The sequence below is a fragment of the Nicotiana attenuata genome, chromosome 3 (assembly GCF_001879085.1).
Source record: "Nicotiana attenuata strain UT chromosome 3, NIATTr2, whole genome shotgun sequence".
In the NCBI taxonomy this organism is placed as follows: domain Eukaryota; kingdom Viridiplantae; phylum Streptophyta; class Magnoliopsida; order Solanales; family Solanaceae; genus Nicotiana; species Nicotiana attenuata.
This window is the reverse complement of record NC_031991.1, coordinates 66,915,631-66,936,345: the sequence shown is the minus strand read 5'-3', so window position 1 is coordinate 66,936,345 and position 20,715 is coordinate 66,915,631. Positions and strand designations below refer to the sequence as shown.

General features: G+C 35.7%; 1 protein-coding gene across 1 annotated transcript; it reads left to right on the top strand.

Annotated features, from left to right (window-relative positions):
- On the top strand, positions 2,286-17,516 carry LOC109223983 (lysine--tRNA ligase, chloroplastic/mitochondrial). The gene is made up of 14 exons (XM_019388504.1): positions 2,286-2,568; positions 4,518-4,736; positions 5,327-5,438; positions 7,458-7,566; positions 8,452-8,509; positions 9,929-9,997; positions 12,100-12,207; positions 12,481-12,573; positions 12,712-12,816; positions 13,592-13,798; positions 13,945-14,039; positions 15,280-15,370; positions 16,486-16,665; positions 17,057-17,516. Exons 1-14 carry the CDS (start codon positions 2,338-2,340, stop codon positions 17,147-17,149), a joined length of 1,770 nt encoding a protein of 589 aa, XP_019244049.1. The 5' UTR covers positions 2,286-2,337; the 3' UTR covers positions 17,150-17,516.

The window sequence follows — 20,715 nt, the reverse complement described above, 5'->3', positions numbered from 1 at the left end:
GCTGGATCCAGTATAATATACTGGAGACTGGAGCACCGGTGCTCCAAACTCCAGTATATTATGCTGGCTCGGTTTACTTTGCTGGCTCTATTATAATATACTGGAGACTGGAGCACCGGTGCTCCAAACTCCAGTATATTATGCTGGGCCGGTATACTTGCTGGAACTCCATCATATTATGCTGGAGTTCCAACATACTTATCTTGGAACTCCAGTATAATATGCTGGAGTTCAAGTATACTTATGCTGGAACTCCAGCATAATATACTGGCGTATTTTTCCGGGTTTTGAACAGTGTTTTCGCTCAAATTTTTCTTTTCATGAAAAGTGGCTAAATTTCGATTACTTTTGAAACTGGGCTATTTTTGAACGACCAGTTATAAATTTGGCTATTTTTGAATTTCACCCATAACAATAGAAAGTAGAAGCCCACTTTACTTCAACCAAAATGCCCTAAACCCATGTTAGTTCTTTTGTTCCTCTTGTATACCAGTTGGGCCTCTAAGGCAAAACTCATATATCATGTACAGGAATTAATTTCTTCACCATATGGGATATCTCTCGATCTTTGCCATCTCAACAAGCAAACTGATTTAGTTTTCTTAGATCATCATGATAAACAAGAACAATTCAAGAAACAAAAACAAAAGAAAAAAAGATAAACAGAGATGAATTTGCATGGCCGCTACGTCGAGTATTATTTGAAAGGTGGCGGTTGTGTTGGCTAAACTCGCTCTCTATCAAATTCACTTAGTGTTATTTTTATAGGCTTTTTTCTACCACGGGTAGTTTAAGTATATAAAGCTTAATTCGTAAATTGTAAGTCCATGTTAATGATCAATGATGTCGCAAACAATATACTATAAGATTTTCCCCCTCATGAAGTCTACAGCCTAAAGGCAGTTGAATGAAGGTGTGCCACACTAAAAATGGGACGGATACTATATATATTATCATGGAAATTAAGAATAGAAAGTCAATAATTTATCATTGGAAAGCTAAAAAATGCAGATAATTAGTGTATCATATTAAGACAATGATCTAGAATTAAAAAAAAGCATAATACTATTAATATTAGCTATCTTGCAAAAATAGATTAATCACGCAAATATCCTAACTCTGAGAGCGAGAAATAATATAAAAAATTATTATGGTTATATAAAATTTTCAGGTTTGTTAATCTACCCAGGGAGAGTCAAATCTGAACTGTTAAAATTTTTAACGGTTCCTATTTCTTTGCGAGCAAGCAATGGTCGACATCCGTTGCGACAAGCATGCTCGCACTCACCGGAGGTGGCACCATCTAACTTCATGCAAATGCGCATGCAATCTCTAACGCAGAACACGATGTGATCATCTTGACCTGACAATGCCATTGATGAATCATTACTTTCCATTGCAGTTGATGGCGATGTCGATATATACATGGTGTATATTATTTGGATCCCCAATACGTACCATAAGTATCCCATTCTTTCTTAATTTCTTGTGTTTTTCTGAATGTCTCCATAGGAAACTTTTTATGTTTAATTTCTTCCTGATTGTGTGATGGCAGTATTGCTTTCGATATTCTTGAAATTCGTTCAATGGGACAAGTGTAGAGTGAAGTGAGGAGGTTTGGATAGTTACCATTACCTCTTGACTTGCAACCTATATAAGGCCCATCAAACTGCTATTTTGTTGGAATGATCCCAAGTACTTGTTTTTTTTTTTTAAAAAAAAAAAAAAGAGGGGGGCTTTTAAGAAAATGTTATATTTATTTTAATAACTCTATTTCAGTTGACTGTTTAAAAGTTAAAGTAATTATTAAAACAATTAACTTCACTAACCTTCATAAAGATATAAATATATATCATGAAAAATTAAGGGACATATGTTATAAAGGATAATTTTATTTTAACATTAAAAAGGATAATGTGTCAATCGTAGTTACTTAGCTCATGTGACTAACATGATGCAATCAGATGCACTATCTAGAGCTGAAAATTCAAAAGTAAACTCTTTAATTAGTCTGTTCGAGGTTGCTCATATGTATCTATTTCAATAAAAAAATATACAGTTGAAAACAAAAAATAAAACAAAATATAAACTTCAAGCTTCAAACTTCTCTTTTTCTTTCAAAAGATAATAATGTTCTCAAAGTTGAAGATGTAGCATGTAGTTGCCAATCATGATAAGAAATTTATATTCTCGAAAAAATAATTTTAGTTAAAAATACCAATAAGGATTACTATTGAATTAAAAATATTTCAAGACGTATTTTCCGCAAAAAAATAGGGAAGAAATTATAAATAGAGATTGGGGGGAACAGAGAGAAAGAAGAAGAGAAGTGCGACAATGGAAGCCCTGCAGCCGTTGAAGCAACTTATCCATTTTGCTTCTTTTAGGTCTCATAGATTTCGACCCTCTTCTCCTTTCTTCATTGTTCGTTGCTGCTCTTCTTCTTCTTCTGCCGCCACTACAGCTGCAGTTACCGGTAGACCCGGCGGCCGCAACCGTAGGTCCAATTCCGGCGCTTCTACTTCCACTTCCGATAAAGAGGCTATTCGCGCCATACGCATCAACAAGGTAACTGATACTATTACTGGTCTCTTGTAAAGTTCACTTTTTTCTTAATGATTGTCAATTTATGGCATTACCACTAGAATTTAGGTGAATATTGAGTGTAAAAATGTGTAAAAATTGTTTCTTTATCACAATGTTCTTTTTAGTCGTTATGGAAATTATACACTGGAGTGATTTCTAATACTAGTGGCGTCATTACAATCGAATATATTGTATATATCAATCCAATTAACTATTACCAATATAGTTGGGGTAGGCTATACATTAATCCGTAACCTTTTCTACTCTATTCGGTCTGTAATAAAATGTTTTATAACAAGAATTTTTGACATAACAATAACTGCCATATGGATCAGAAAACATTGATTTCCCTTTATGCTTACCTTTACATTGCTTTCACTTTTTGATCATATCTTTATTGTGGTTTCCTCATATAATCTTGAGGTGATAACTTAATTTAGACAGAAGTACATCAGTGGAAACTTGTCCACTCTTTTTAGCTTGAGGTTTTTTGGACTTCCATTACCTTTAAGAATTCAGATTAGTAGTTGTACATAGTATTACTGCATGCTTCAATTATTCTGTATTGACTTGTAATTCTTGTTGATTAATGTCAACAATGCAGCTTCCTTTGTGTTTTCCGGAACTGCATTTACACTGTAATCTTATCTCCCATGCTTGGCTTAAGAATCTGGGACATGTTCCTAAGCTTACTTAGGCTTACATGGGTCATTCCAAAGTCAGTTAAAGAAGTACTCTGGTGCTGCTCACTCAAGAGCTTGACGAAGAGCTCAGAAGCATATGGGTCTATCATCCCACTATGCATTTCTTGAGTGAACAGAATTCAAGGTGTTTTGAAAGAAAGGAAGAACCAGTATAGAAGATCAAATACAAATGCTTATACTTTTTGGCCTTTTGGTGTAAATTACTAAATCATTTGATTAGGCAAATATGGTTTTCCTCAGGGTGCTGAGGTACATATCAGCACCTACTTGGTGCAGTTTATGTTAACTCATCTTATCAAGAGAAATAATCATAAGTTGAGTAAGAAGAAATGCTTTCTTGACGTAGTTGGGGCCATTTAAAGGTTATATCTTACCAGTAAAACACCCTCTCACAACTAATCACTCTCTCCATTCCATTTGACGGTGTTTGTTTGGGTACAAAGTTCAAGTCTTATATATTATAATAGTGACGGTGGAAAATATTGAAGTAATGGTTTAAAAGTTAGTTTGATATCAAAGGTTATAGAAAATATTGAATGGTCTAATTAAATTGAATTTTTGAAAATTTGTACCTGTTTTATAGAAAAGGAATGGTGTCAAACATTTTGGGACGTTCTAAAATGAAACAAGTGATATAAATTGGGATGGTGGGAGTACTCAGCTATAGAGTTTTCATCTGTAACTATTCTTTTATTGGGGTAAAAGGATCATTTGTGAACCTATTTAAATTTCTGGGTATGAATGTTGATTTTATTATGAGCACGTATGCTAGTTTCTCTGGAAAGAGAACATTTGGACCTCAATACCTGGTTGATATCTTGACGTCAAAGTCTTTATGAATATTGATTTATTATGAGCACGTATGCTAGTTTCTAACTGACTTTGGACACCAAGATGCATGGTAGATCTAAGCTTGTATAGATGTAACTATATGTCTTATGACAGCACACTCGTCGAATGTAGCTTAAACTTTTATGCATCATCATAGTTCAGAGCATCTAAAGGCAAGCACCCTGAGTAATGGAAGTTAACTTAGATTCTTCACCTAAGACTTAATAAGGATTAAAATGTTTTTGCATTAATCTTTCCCACTAATGACGGTTTAGTACCAGCAAAAGCCAGCAACTATTTGATCTTTTCATTTTTCGTTTTCTACTGGATCTATACCATGTCCAAAGTAAAATTTCAACTTCATCTTCAAATTTAACGTGTTCTGCTTGCTCACAGGTGGAAGAGCTGAGAAGCAATGGCTTGGAGCCCTATGCTTACAAGTGGGATCGGACTCACACTGCTGCTCAACTGCAAGAGATTTATAAGAATTTAGGAAATGGTGAAGAGTCGAATAGTGAAAATGATTATGTTTCTGTCTCAGGAAGAATAGTCGCTCGCAGAGCTTTTGGAAAGCTCGCCTTTTTAACTTTAAGAGATGATTCTGGCATGATTCAGGTTTTTATATTTGCCATAGTCTTACCATACCTTTAAAAATAAATAAATTGCCATAGTCTACTCAATCTGTATTTTGCTTTTGGGATACTTTATATTGCTTGCTGTCAACTAGCTGCAATAGCTGTAGTGCTGCATTACTATAAATATACAGATTTTTAAGACATCTATTTAAATATGTTTGATGGTCCTAGCAATTGGTTTCATTTCTAGATTTGTTGAAATCATCTGAGTGAGTGCTTGATATGGATTATGGACATGTCTCAGGCATCTTTTTCAGTCCTTGATAGTGCCTATCGTCTGTTTGACGTGCGAAGTTTTCAACTGCATATTCATTTAAACAGCACTTCAGCACGTCTCATGTGCTTCGTATCTAGCTCTTTGCATTTTTGTGCTCAAGAAACTGGGATTGCAATTGCTTGAACTGTCAGGTTCAGTTATCATTTTACAAGTTAGAAAGAAATATTTCTAGATCCTATTATAAGAGATTTTCATGTATTTCTGGATTAGCAGTGATCTTTTACCTTTAAATTTAGCAATCTTCGAACAGAAAAATGTTGCATTCTACTGAAATAAGTTAATTTTGCTTTTAGCTTTATTGTGAGAAGGAAAGGCTTGTAGATGATCACTTTGAGCAATTGAAGACTCTTGTTGATGTTGGTGATATATTGGGTGCAAATGGTTCAATCAAGCGCACAGAGAAGGGTAATATTTGTGTCTATGCCCGTCCGATTTCTACTTTTGACATCCATTTTTATTTCTTCTATGAATAGGTTCACTTGCTTCTGTATTCAACAGTTTAGATCTGTGAACAATTTATACCTATCACATAATCGGTTGATAAAGACATTCGCGCACCTTTTTTTTTTTGTTGTTTTTGGTAGTGTTGCTTAATATGTGAATCCTCCTCCGCCTCTTCCTTTTCATCTTATTGTCTGTTTGGATCTCCTTCCTGTGTAGCCAAGTCCTCCTATGAACCTATTCCCGCGTAAAGGATAGGAAAGATTACAAAGTTGAAGCACCTAAAGGAGAATTTGGTGACTTTCTGGTAAGTAATGGAAGCAATCGTCCCTACTGTCGCAAATAAGAACACCTGGCTTTGTCCATTATCCGCTGAAAGTTTGAAATCCTACTAGAGCTTTGTTTTTATTGGTAGAAGTAACTCATTAAAAAACGGCAACAAGCAAGTGCTGTAAAATATTTACAAGAGATAGCTACATTACAGATTGTGTAGTGAGCTCAAGAAATCAACCATGGCATCTATGCCATTTGCAATAGACCGTTTGCACCAAAAAAAAAAAAAAACAAAGCTATACATCTGTTATTAGTGGTAAGTGCTAACTACAGATTCCATTTTGCTCTAAAAATTCTCTCGTTTCTTTCTTTTCTAATGAGCCACCCAATTACTGATGGAATGGTGGTCCAAATTTTCCTGTTTTCCTTCCCCAGACCTTGTAAATTCCAGCCCAACAGTAGCTCTTTTGCAGTCCTAGGCATAATCCATGCAACTCCGCGAACATTGAAAAAGAGGCTCCAGATCTGTGACGTGAAGGTGCAATGAAGAAATAAGTGGTTAAAGTCCTATTAGAGCTTGCAGCCCAATAAAGAAATGTTGCTTTCTTCTTGACATGCTGAAGGCATGTGGACTGTGGAGTGGAGGACACATCAGGGGTATATGTGTAGCAAAAGTTTGATTTATGCCCCATCTTCTTTGCTATCCCTCTAGCAGCAATCAAGAGAGGAATTTTCTTTTATTTCTTGTTTTCTTTCTTCTTTTGGCAATATTGTTGCTGAGGTGAAGAAACAACACAAGTTAAATTGAATAAACATGGGCTTCGAGACAAAAGAAAGCTACAAGAAAGTTAAAAAGCCTGGTACATAGGAGACCACGTAGTAGGCTGCTTATAACCTTAGGGGTGAACATATACGAGAGATCTATGAGACCAAGTGCTGCCCTACATCAAAGAACATGTCAAATTTAAATTAGGAATAAAAACAACTTCTTTGCAGATTTTACATTCGTACTTTTATACACTCTGTCCAATTTCTTTATCCCTTTCGACTTGGCATCAATATTAAGAGGAGTTAAAATATGAGTTGCTTAATATTTGTTAAGAACATGTGAGGTTATATTTAACTTTGTGTTCTAAAATAATAAAACAGAAGATAAAGTTGTGTCTAGAAGAGTAATGCGGGTCCAGCTAAATTTTCTTTTCTCTGGTATTTAAATGTGTCAATTCCTTATTTATTTAAGTGAAGATGACAACTTTTCGGCAAAGCACATATTTTTGTCCACGTGTATGGTTCATTAGACACTTGTTACTGACTCATCTGTGGATGTCATCCTATCTTCTAGTGCTTGAATTTTCACTTTTAAGGAAGCAGAAGATATATACATGAGCATTCAGACAGTTATGATATCCTATACAGGCCTAAGACGGAAATCTCTAGTTGGCGTAGCATGCTCTTAAAATTTCACTTCCTTCTAGTCACTAGCATCAATTCGTTCTTCAGATTCTCTATATGCTTACAACTTCTGTTTGATTTGGTTTATGTTTCCAATATCCTGAAAATGCCCTGCATTATTTTGACTACTTGGTTTTTGCAAATACATAAATCATATCTTCTTAAACTTTGTTACTTTTGTTTCTGTTATTTTTTGAGCTGTTGTCATGAAGTCTTGAAGCCTTTTTATTGAAGTATCTCTTACTGTTTTCTTTCTAGGGGAGCTATCTGTATGTGTGAACTCATTCTCAATTCTCACAAAGTCATTGCTTCCATTGCCGGACAAATATCATGGCTTAACAGATGTAGACAAGCGCTATCGACAGAGGTGAGTTTCTTTTCTTGCACAAGTTTGTGATTGAAGCTTCTAGTTGCAGCTTCTGACTCATTATTGGAAGGATAACTGCACAACTATCACAGGAAATCTGTAGAATGGGTCATTTGGCAATTAAATGTATATCTTTTCAGTTATAAGCTGGGTTTGTTGTTGTTGTTGTTGTATCTTTTCAGTTAGAATACATAATATGACTGTCGCATTTTTTTTTAGCTAGAGTAGTTTTAGATACTCTGGTCAATAATGGCAGTACATAAGCGACTCTTATAAGTTGCTCTCCAGCTGTTGTTTGCATCTGTGGCTGGTTCCATTGCCTCTTATTCTTGCAATCAGTTCTGCTTGTATTTGCTTTCACTTTCTTTTTTTGATAACCAAGAAATTCATGAGGGCCAGTGGCAAACGGATCGAAACTTGATCGATAGGGCCTGACCCTCTATCCATTTTAATTAACAACCAAGTCTTTTGTTTGCGACAGGGTTCAAACCTGTGTCGTGCGCCTCATCCACACATCACATGCTGCTCTCTTACCGCTAAACCAATGTAGTGGGGGCTTTGCTTTTCACTTTCACATAAGTTGATCGTTTAAAGTAGCTAAAGCAAAGGAAAATATGCAATCTACCTTAGGTTCGAGCCTTTGGCATATCTTACAACTTTTTTCAATATCGGGTTTCTGGAGAGGATACCTTCTATTACAAACATTTTTCTGCCTTTCTTCTCATGAATCTTATGCATACAAGAAGGAAACCAGTAAAATGTCTAATTTTATTAACTGTTGCTTAAAAAAGTTATTGAGGCATGTGCTATTATAACACGGTGCAAATTGTGATAGCTGGTATTCCAAAACCAGGGTGTATTCACTCTCCTTGCTGCTTATGTTAGGTATGTAGACATGATTGCAAATCCTGAGGTGGCTGATACCTTTCGCAAGAGGGCAAAGGTTGGTTAGCTATTTATTTCTTCTGACTGTTATGTCATAAGTACAATACTATTTTTCTCTTATCATCATTTGGTTACCTCTTGAACTGTAAACCTTTCAGTAAATTATTTTTTCCCAGCAGTATGGAGATTTACCGAGTTAAGAATTTGTGATTGTTAGTCTGCAAATTTTTCCTTCTATTTTCTCCTTCCAGACTAAAATGGCTAGAGTCTCCATCAGTTTTGGGAGTTAAGTTGCGCATAAAGTTCTGTGTTATTACTTTGGTCTCTAATTCTATGGATGGCATCCTCTTCTTATTTTATCTCATTATTTCTTAACAATTGGTTACTAGATCATAATGTATTTTTGTTATTATGGGTAATATTTCAAGCTGGAATTTTAAATATTGCTTTTAAACATGCGTTTGTTGTCCCCGCTGGTGATTGATGATTTCAGAAATGCATGTAGTAAATCATATAAATGAGATCTGACTTATTAAAAGACTGATATAGATATGGTATTTTTTTTTTCATATCAGTGAATGAGGTTCTTTTCTTTTGTCTCTTCTATTGATTTTTTTAAAGCCTCTCCTTTGTTGAGGATCGGCGTGTCTAGATAGGCTTCTACTTCAGTCTATTCCACCCAGATCATGAGCTATAAAGAGCTCAATTCAAGCTCTAAGTTTTAAGCTACATTTAGCTTATTATTGTAGCTTTCAAGTACTTTTTAAAGCCAACTTGATCAAGTATGCAACCGTATTTATTGCGGGACTTGGGGAATGCCTAATACCTTCTCCCCGAGTCAAATGAAGCCCCTTATCTAGAATCTTCTTTTGCAAACCGGTTTTGGAGTCAAATGTGTTTTGAAGGGAAAATAGTTTTAAAATGGTGACTTGCACACTGAAATCAAATGTCAAGTGGCGACTCCGGAAAATCCTTTTGAAACATAATATTTTGTCACTTTTAATTTTAAAACCCTTTGGCCTTTGAACAAATACTTTTATTCTTTTAAAGAGGGTGGTAAAAAAGGGGTGTGACAATGAAATTTATATATATTTTCATAGCAAAGTTGTCATCTTTTAAATAATGCACTTATAATCACAGTTAAGAAATAAAGCACAAATCTACGAAGACTATACTTGGAATTTTGTAGTAAGTAAGATGCTTTCAGTTCATATTGTCTTGGCATTGTTTATTTTAATATGCGATAATCTCTCGCATGAAGTTAACCTCAGATATAGGCTTTTGCTGATTAATGCTCTTGTTTTGTCTTTCTTGAATACCTATGGTGGAGACTTGTGTAGTAGACTAATAGTGCTACTTTCTCTAGAACTTCTGTTGCAATGGGCAGTAATGGATGTTGTAAATGCATAATATTTTCTTCTTTTCTTATTGAAAATGTGCACTAGATTCCGTGCTGATTTAATCCTTCCTTCAGTAGATTGTATCAGAAATACGCAAGACAGTGGAATCTTTTGGCTTTGTGGAAGTTGAAACACCTGTTCTCCAGGTTTGTGAATTACCTTTTGGTTGTATGGGCAAATGTTATCTCCTAGTTAGTTGTGATTTATTTTTCCTTTTTAGTGTTTTTTCCATGAAGCTAATATGCTCTCAGTGTTATAATATTTGCTTTTGTAAACTTCCAAGCGGTGGCGGAGCTAGAATTTTCATTAAGAGGTGTAAAGTTACCATATAAAAAATTCACTGGCTAAAGATTTTTTTTAAATTTTTAGATAGCCGACTAAAATGAGTTTTGAATTAAGGATAATATTTTCACTTACATTATTATAACAATAATTATTATTGAAAATAAAGTTTTAGAAACTAAAATTTTAAAATAGAAATATTTTTTGAAAGATATCAACACACCAAATAAGAGTTCAAGTAGTAGTAAAAGAGTCAAGTCGTATCCAAAGTGTTCTTCATAGTCTCAACCTTTAATTGTTTTGCCATAAATATGAGTTATTATTTTGCTTCCTGACTATTTTTAGGATCCAATGACACCGGCGAGAATTCTACCAAAAAAAGAAAAGTATAATTATAACTAGGAGATTTAAGAAATGATTAATTTTTTTCATGTAGTGTTTCTTAATTAATATTCAATGATTATCTATATTTATCAAGAAGGTTTAAAATTTAAGATTATTTACATATAATCCAAATAACTCAAATATTTGACATGGTTAGTGTCCGTGCATCCGCGTGGGTGCTAATACTAGTATAAAGTAAACCCACAAAGAAGCCAAGGGGAGTCAATATATATAGTATATATGCATAAATGAGAATTTTTTACCTACCTACACACTAATTTTTCGTCAAAGGGGTGTCAATTGACACCCTTGAATACATGTGGCTCCGCCACTGCTTCCAAGTGTTAGATGCAGCAGAATGGTTGCTGCTGTTTTTCAGGAATACAGGTTATTTAACTGGTATTGCTTGATACGAGAAAGAGGTACTGACCAATCCCCACAAATATCTTTGAATGGAAGGAGTTAGATGAGACCTGGGTTAATCTCTTCCTTTTTCAATAAAGTAACTATTGAATTAATTTAGTGGCAAGAACTCTCCCTATACAAGTGGCACACAAAAAGTAGAGAATCTAAACAAAAATGTGATTCTGTGGGAATTGCACCTAGTCATATGTCCTAACTGAAATCACATAGGTGCACCAAAACTTTATAGAAAATAAGGAACCCCTAGTTTGTAAAAAAGAGTTCTCCATCCTTTCGAAAGCCCTTCTATTTCTTTATCCAGATTGTCAGAGGAACTAAACTTGCTAAGCTCCACTTCTCCATCTCAAAGCCGAGCTGATTAACAAATCTCTTCTGGTGGTACGCTACCGGACACTGCACCAGCGAGAGATCCACGACTCCTCCCAATCTCTTGTACACATATGAGCAGATTGTGTGTTACTTCTTTCTCTCAAGTTCTCAGCTGTAAGGATAAACCTTGGTGCTTCCAGCCAAACTTGGAGCTTTAGGGACCCATACTGAAGAGTAGGGGAAAGCTGTATCCTCTGTCCTTATTAATCTCTTTCCTTACTAGTGGGCCATGAGCCTACGACAAGGCTATTGTGTTAGGGTTTAGCGTATTAATGTTACAAGTCTCTTTGTTAGTGCAATATTCGTGCAAATGAGATTTGCAATTCACTGGGTGCTAGATTTAGATCAAACAATAATTATAGTTGTGGGCAAAGAAGGTAGGACTGTAGGAGAACTTAGGAATTCTAGGAATCCCTCCTAGAGTCCTCAAAATCTCATCTACTCTCACATAAGCACTTCATTATCCTTTGTGCACTGCATCCTCATGATTGCCTTAGAGGCACTTTTTTAACACTGTAAATCCTTCAATAATTAAGCTGCAGTGTGTGCACAATCAAAATTCCCCAGCAGGAGCTCCTTTTGTAGTTACCTGTACTCTGATTAATTAAGGATGAATACAGAGAGGAAAGATAGAAAAATAAAAAGAAAAAGCATTGATATATACATACACAACTGTATTATTTATGACTTTAGCCTCTCTGTTCTTTTCCTCGCCTTTTGGGGGATTTGGACCTCTATTGTTTCTAAGATCGCATTATTTCTCATTTGTTTAATCAGTTTTATTTACTAGGGAGCAGCTGGTGGTGCAGAAGCTAGGCCATTTATTACATATCATAATTCTCTTGGAAGGGATCTTTATTTGAGAATTGCAACAGAGCTTCATTTGAAGAGAATGCTGGTGAGCTTTCGTAGTTGCCAACTTGCCATTATAATTTCTTTTCCAGAAGATGTTCACATGAGACTACTTTAACTATTTAGTTCTAAATGGAGCTAAATGTAAAAGTATGAGTAGCTGCTGGAACCATGATTAGTCCTGTGCATATGTGCACATAGGACAAAATAGGGGAAGGAAAAATCCCTACTTTCTGTTGTATTTTCCTTCCCCCTCACTGGAAGAGCTGTGCTTCTTCTGATTTCTCTGTAACAGTCCATATTTCTTTCGTAACTGTAGGTTGGGGGATTCGAAAAAGTTTATGAAATTGGCCGTATATTCCGTAATGAAGGCATTTCAACTCGGCATAATCCTGAATTCACCACCATAGAGGTAATAGCTCTTTGTCAAAAGAATTCTTATTTTTAGTTTATGGGGCTGTAAAGCGAATTTACAAATCTGTTCGTAGAATGTATATTCAAATTATTGTCCTGCAAAATGATCATTAATCATTTCAATCGTTGGTTTTAGATGTATGAAGCATACTCTGACTATGAAAGCATGATGAATATGACAGAAGAGATGGTGACACGATGTGCCCTTGCAGTTAATGGGAAACTTATAATTGATTATCAGGTAAGTACCATTACCTCTGGATAATCTTCTTTAGTAGTGTTTGAAATTGGTGATTCTTCTTTGCACATTCAGGCATCTTCTCTGTTGTCATGATTTCTGTTAACTAGTCATTTACAGGAATATGTGTGGCAACCATTCTTGTATTGTGGACCTAATACTGAGAATTGATTGAACTTACAAGCATCTGGCTTTGTTGTTCTTTTAGATCTCCTTGGAAGCCAACCTAGTTCTTCCTTGATCTGGCTACAAGGATGCGCTTGAGAAATAGGAGGGATCATGTGAACTTCATCTTTCTCGATGGCATTACATGCTTTTGTGTGGCACCTTTTGAGTTTTTACTCATAGTGCTGATCTTCCGTATTCGACCATCTTGTGCGCCATGATATATATTCTCTTATCAAAACAAAATAATTTTGGCCCAAAGATGGCCAGTTAAACATTTTTTAGTTACTCTTTGGGGTTGACAGCTCTCCACATTTCTGACCTGTTTCCTTGAGTTTTACCAAAGCATCTTGTCTTATTTGATCTTTTCCTGGGATCCCATGTCTTGTCTTTTGATGTGCTGCATATGTTTACTTGGAGAATGCGTAAAATGATTCAGCACTGGTTATGGATACATGGTCCAGTTACATATATTTACAGGGTTGAACTAACTTTTTAGTGAATTATGAGTTTTATCTTAATAGGTTTTTGGTCTCACTTTTGGTATTTCATTTTTCCCCCTATTACCTGTTAAACTTTAATATAAGGAATCAAACGTTATGCTTTCTTGCAGGGTGTGGAGATCTGCTTGGAAAGACCTTGGAGGAGGGAGACAATGCATAATCTTGTGAGAGAAGCTACTGGGATTGATTTTAGAAACTTTGGTGACGATCTTAAAGCTGCTAAAGAACATACTCGTAAAGCGATTGATATTCTTGGTGATGATATGGATAAGGGTTCAATTGAAGCATGCTCTTCTGTTGGCCATTTGCTTAATGAGGTTGAATAATGTTCTTTAGAATCTTTGATGTTCCCTTCTGCAGATACATAGATTTGCAGCTTTAAACGACATTTCAATGCGAGAGTACCTTATTGGTTAAGTTGGTTTGCTAATCTGAACTTGCTTTGTGTTGTAACCACTTTCAGGTCTTTGAGATGATAGTAGAACCAAAGCTTCTACAACCGACTTTTGTCTTGGACTATCCTATTGAAATATCTCCACTGGCCAAACCACATAGAAGGTACTGACCCATCAATTGAATTCTCACACTAGTAGTAAACTGGAAGACTTTCTTTTCCTCTCTTTTGAATGTTGAAACAACTTACCTGGGTGTGCTCTCTTCAGATATCTTTTTTTAACATCAAGGATCTTTCTAAGGTAACATGTGCTCAACAGTTGAAAAATAATGATAAATTGTCAAACAAATAACAATGAAAACCAAAGGATGTAGCAAAAAAATGAGATACTCTTTTATGTCTCAAAATATTGCCTAGTTCCTTCTTCAGACAGTCCCAAAATGATGATCTCTTGGTAACTGGCTCTAGATTTGGAAAAACCTCTTTGCAGAAATGTAATGGAAGGAGGCATAGGGTATACACCACTCTCCCCTTACCCTCACACTAGGAGTGCACTTTGTGCACTGGGTGAGCCCCTTTTTTTATGTGCTCCAAGTACACATAAGTCAATAAATGATACCACATGCTCGCACCAGCATATACTGAACAACTCACATTTTCATTTTTGGGTTTCGGGTGGGGGTGGGGTGGGGTGAGGGGGCTGTTTTGTCTGAAACCTTCTTTCCTGACGTCTTTATGGTTTTGGAAAGAACATTTACATGAGGTAAAGTACATTCAATCTGAAACAATACATGAAAAGTTCGTTTCAAATCACCTTCATTTCTGAGTTATTGCTGCATTTTCCTTGGATTAGATGTCTAGTCCCTGGCTGCTTTGTGTGAATGCTCTTTAGTCACTTTCTTTATTACATGAAAGTTTTGATGTCATGATGAATTTCTGAATTATCACTCACCCTTGTACTTCTGTTACAAGTAAAAGTTACTGGCTTTTGCTTTCTGAGATGTTCCCAAATATTTGAGTTTGATGCTGAAATCTCCAATACATTAGAATAGGCAGAAGACAATTTTTGAGGTCATGTCTATTAGTCTTGGCTTTCGTGTGTCATTTGCTTCAACTCAAAGTGATCTTCCTTTGTAAAAAAATCCTCTGCTGTCCTTTCAGCTATTCAGGTTCTTAGGTTGTTTTAGATGATATGGATTCTGGTATAAGCACTCTGCATATTGATTCCTGATGTCGTCAGAGCTTTTCCACTGTTGGGTTCCTGAAGTTAAGATTGGATCTTGTAATGTTTAGTTTCAAATGAATATTGGATTGTGTAATATATTACAAAAGGGACTGCTTTAGTATTTTTCACTTCTATTATACACATCGACTTTCTTGTTACATGATATTTGTTTTTTTCAGGCATTCAGGCTTAACTGAGAGATTCGAGCTGTTCATTTGTGGTCGCGAGCTAGCGAATGCCTTCTCGGAATTAACTGATCCTCTGGACCAGGTATCTGGTGTTGAAATCTTGAAACTGCTTGCTGTCAGTATGTTTTGATTTGATAAACTGAAAGAATCTCTTGCCACCATATTATGAAAATGGTGGATTGTTAATTCCTATACAATGGGTGAATGGTTTTTCTTTTCATAATTTACACCATTCTTGGAGAGACGAATATTGGCTGTAGTAAAGGCATTGACAATCTTTTGGTTGTGAAATGTCCTTTCATGATTCACTTTGTGTTTCTAGACATGCAGAGGAGTGTCAGCTGATATCATTGGAAAAAGACAGGGACATGTGCTTTCTCTTGATGAAGATTTCATACTTAGGATGCATTTCAAGTTTACATTGAGCACTTCCTTGGGTCTGAATTTCTGTGCATAAAACCTTTTGTGCTGGGATTAAAAGATGAAGGATATTCTTTTAAACATGGAAGAAGAGTTTTATAAAGAGGTTTGGACTAGCTTTGAGTTTCCTGCTTCGGAACTTATGTTTCGGTGATAAAAAGATGAAGGCTTTATTCTCAAGGAAGAAGAGTAGAAAGAAGTGGTTATGTCCTACAAGCCAGAATTTGTTAATAGGGCTTTCCAATCTCTATAAAGATAGCTCAAGATGGGTACAATAGAATATCATGAAAGAGCATATGGCCTTATACCACCGATAGGACAGGGAAACCACTCTATCCCAGATACAATTCCTGTAACATTCTATCATGCTTATTACTTGGAGTTACTCCAGCTGTTCTAAGAATCTCCGCTAGTTGATTTGCGAGAATTGCTTGGATCAGAATATATCATTTTGTTGCGCCTCTTTTAGGACTTCCGGTTGCAAATTTGCTTACCAATACTTATACTCGTGCTTAGCATGAATTGTTGGTGGGCAAAATCTGGGGCTTCTATGATTTGAGTCCATGAACATCTTCTCATATAACCGTATTAGGAGGGACTTCCAATAACGCTGGAAAGCTGAAGCATTTGAAACCCGCTGGAAGCTATTAAAATCCCTATATATACTAGGAAGCTCATTTACATATGAAAACATATCAATGCTGTAATACATTCAAGCCTTGTAACTTGCTTATATATGCAGAACAAGATTTACTGTTCTGTTGTAACTTGCTGCAGAGAAGACGCTTGGAAGAGCAAGTGAAGCAGCATAATGAGAAGAAAGCGGCATCAGGTTTAAATAAGGCTGGTGCAGACGGACAAGAGAACAAAGATGATGATGATGACTCGTACGAAGTAACTCTTGACGAAGACTTCCTCACAGCTTTGGAATATGGAATGCCTCCAGCTTCTGGAATGGTATGTGGGGCCAATCTCTTTCATGGAATTCATAGTTGTTACTAAATGGTGCAGCTGCCTTTGGTGTTCCGCTTACCTGTATTTCGTCTTACACAGATTATATCCTTTTGTAACCATATTATAAAAAATCCAGCAAATGGACAACTATGTGATCGTAACTAAATTTTCTCCTTAAATGCATACTTTTGCCCACAAATGAAACTTCTAATTTATGGTGATTTACAAGACAGGACAATTGAAACATTCTGTGAAATGCACCATGTTTTGATACAGTTTGCTCGATATTCTGGTCATACACTGTATGATTCAAAATTTTGGATCAACAAAAAACTATCTCATAAACTTGTTTATTATTTGAATTATTTAAACTAAAGGTGACATTCATTTTCAGGGACTTGGTATTGACAGGCTAGTAATGCTTCTGACAAACTCTGCTAGCATCCGCGATGTTATTGCTTTCCCAGTCCTCAAGATTCAACAATAGCTTCATGAAGAGTGGTTGAGTTGCTACACAATTTTCGCCAATTTTGAGCCAGGATTGTTGCCTTGACCTGATAAAGTTGAGTTTGAGCAAAAACGTCGATAATAAATTATTTTTTCCCTTGAAAGATATAAGTTCCTTCACATCATTTAGAAAAAAAATTGGGGTTTTCAGCTTTCTTCATGTCTCATAGATAGGGAGTTTTATGCTTACTCAAAATTTCTCCCCTTTAAGATCCTTCCTGTTCTTATAACAGGGCATTGTTGTTTGTACTCTACCTAAAAGGTTTGGTCAACTGTAACTTTGTAATTGTAAGCACAACTCATTTCGTGGTTTTATTTATTTACCATGGTCATTCTTGTACAAGGTACACCATATCTGATCCACCGAAAAAAGTATAGTTAATGCTATTAAATTAACTACTCCCTTCGGTCCACAATAAGTGACCATTTTATATTTGGCACACTCATTAAGGAAATACGAACTCCGGGAGAAAAAAAATATTTACTAAATTAACTTTAATTAATTGTTACTTTGACACTGAAATATGTAAATAAGGGCAAATTTTGGAAAAATAAAATTAATTTTTTTTCTTGATTATTTCAATGAACACTTATTTTGAACCAAAATAAAAAGGTAAAATAGTCACTTATTATGGACCGGAGGGAGTAGTTACTTTTTATATTTTTGAGAGTTTTGAGGGTGCTGCGTGCTCCTTTCCACAAGCAGCTGCTTATTGGGGATAGTAGTATAATAACAATCAAAATAATACTATGAACGAAACACACACACACACACGAAGGCTTTGGTTTTAATTTGTATTATACTTTCTAGTTCCATAATTTTATCCGACGGGCTTGTGAACGAGTCACGTACCACTTTAACGTTGAAAATAACAAACTACCCCCCACCCCCTCTCCCCCTCCCCCTAAATAAGAAAATAGAACAAGTATTAGGGTAAAAACCAATAAAAATTGACATCTAACACTATTTTGTATGATACTGACTTTTACTGAGGCAGGGCATGGATTTTTTTAGGATATCAGCGTAAGATAGAATTACACTCATTTTCCTAGTAATGTCGTAATTACACAAATTCCTCTTTAAATTTTGAAACGCCACATGCTAACTAATTGCTTCTTACCTTTTTCCTTTTAAGCTTTTCCTGATAAATTACTGCCACGAGCGTTGTTGATATGATGCACAGGCTATAATCTAAAGTAAACCCAATTAAAATCAGCGTGAAATGCTTTTGATTTTGGAACCATATCATTGATGGCTATGGTTATCGGATTGTAGGGCTTGAGGTAGGACAAGATGCCTCCTACTTTGCTTCCGCAATCAAATACATTGCCCCATGCGTTTGTCCCAATATTGGAGGGGTAAAAGTTAAAAATTCTTTTTTGAAAAAAAGTTGGTGTCTAAAGATTGAAATATTTTCACTTCTGTCCTTAAAGCTCTCAACTTTATAGGCTTCCCTTAATCATTTGGTTGGTTCTATTTTCATTTCATATCCTAAACTGCCCCCACCTCTATCGCAATGCTATATGAACAAGTGGCCAGGAAGGAGGTGTGAGAGACTGGTTGTGGAGGGCACGAGAAGAGGTAGAGGGTGGCCTAAGAAGTATTGGGGAGAGGTGATCAGACAGGATATGGCGGGGCTTCAGATTTTCGAGGGCATGACACGTGATAGGAAGTTGTGGAGGTCGAGTATTACTGTTGTAGGCTAGGAGGTAGTTGAGTTTTGCCTTACTTTGCACCTTTGCGGCCCTAGTCTGGTAGGATTTTTGTCTAAGATAGCTAGTGGCAATGTCGTGTCTTACTTTTTTTTTCCCTGCATTTTATGTTCCTATTTTCCCTATAATCTCTGAGGTGAACTAATATCGTCTCCTATTGTCTTTTTATTCTCTTGAGCCGAGGGTCTTTCAGAAACAGCCTCTCTACTCCTTCGGGGTAGTGGTAAGGTGTGCGTACACACTACCCTCCCTAGACTCCACTTATGAAAATTTACTGGGTTGTTGTTGTTGTTGTTTCTCTTGTTTGGTTTGTGAGTGAATAACTTTTTTCGAAAAATATTTTCTAGTATTTATTTAAAGAGTAAGAAAATATTTTTAACAAAATAATTTTTTGTATTACTTTCCTTCCCCTTTCCCTCAAGGTTATGCCGTATAAAATAGTTTGCCTTTCAAAGTAATACTTAGATTCTTTTCTTTTGTTAACTGGCTTCACAAGGTTGCATAACCCACCAATCGAATTCGAATGCCTTGATATACTATATATTCATCAACACTCAAGTAAATATAGATATTATAAAATGTAAGAAAAAGAAGGTTCTGTCGAAAAGCATTTTAAATGAAGTCAATATGACCAAGAAAAGAATGGAAAACAAAAAAGAGGAAACACAGAAAGTTAAAGTAAGGACTATATTTATAGAGTAATTTTCAGAAATCACTATTGTTTAGTGGCTATTAATTCCTTATAGCTACCATATACATAATTACTTCCTATAACTACTATTCAGTTGTTACGGTAGTGTATTCGCGCTGCTATATTCATGAATACAACAGCAAAAAACGCCTAAAAATCAGGGTAGTCCAGCTATATGCGCATGTATTCATATGTATTCGCGCCATAAAGCACCTAAAATCAGGCCAGTCCAGCTGCATGCACATGTATTCACATGTATTCGCGCTGCTGTGTTCATGAATACAGCAGCAAAAAGCGCCTAAAATCAGCGCAGTCCAGCTGTACGCGCGTATATTCACATGTATTCGTGCTGTTGTATTCATGAGTACCGCAGTAAAAGCGCCTAAAATCAGGGCAGTCTAGCTGTACGCGCATGTATTCACATGTATTCGCGCTGCTGTATTCATGAATACAACAGTAAAAAGAGCTTAAAATCAGGGCAGTCCAGCTGTACGCGTATGTATTCACATGTATTCGCGTCATGTATTCATGAATACAGTAACACAATCACCTTAAAAATAGGTATGTCCAGCTATCTAAGAGAGAGGAAAAACATAAATAGCGTATTTCATGCCTCAATGGTAGTATATACCATAAATACTTATTTTGCTATAAAATATAAAAAGTAACTATAAAAAATAATATTTTAAAATAATTTTGGTTTATAATAAATATGGTGTATACCTTTGCTATTGGAGGTAAACTTTCCATACATATTTCATGCAAGACCTTGGATATCAATTAAGTTAATCCCCACCCCATGGATTGCCTAAAAAGAAAAGAAGCACCAATCTGAAGACTTGTGGTCAGAGGGGCGGACCTAGAGCATTGAATACGGGTTTTCGAGAACTCAGTAATTCTTGCGTAGATTCTGTATTTATATTAAGAAATTTACTAAATATTTATAAATATCTAACTGTGAACCCAGTTATTATTGCATATTAATTTAAAATTACGGTAGGAACCCATAAGCCTCAAATCTTGGATCCGCCTCTGCTTGTGGTATCTTTTTAAGTCACAAATCTCATTATCTTATTATTACTCCTTAAATATAGTTAAAAAATAAAGTTGGTTAAGCTTACTTTTAAAGTGGGGTTACATCA

Excerpts from the sequence above, each read along its gene's own strand:
- LOC109223983 (XM_019388504.1), top strand. The coding sequence starts at position 2,338 with ATGGAAGCCCTGCAGCCGTTGAAGCAACTTATCCATTTTGCTTCTTTT. Across the intron at positions 4,737-5,326 it reads ATGATTCTGGCATGATTCAG|CTTTATTGTGAGAAGGAAAG; the intron begins GTTTTTATATTT and ends TTTTGCTTTTAG. Across the intron at positions 14,040-15,279 it reads CTGGCCAAACCACATAGAAG|GCATTCAGGCTTAACTGAGA; the intron begins GTACTGACCCAT and ends TGTTTTTTTCAG.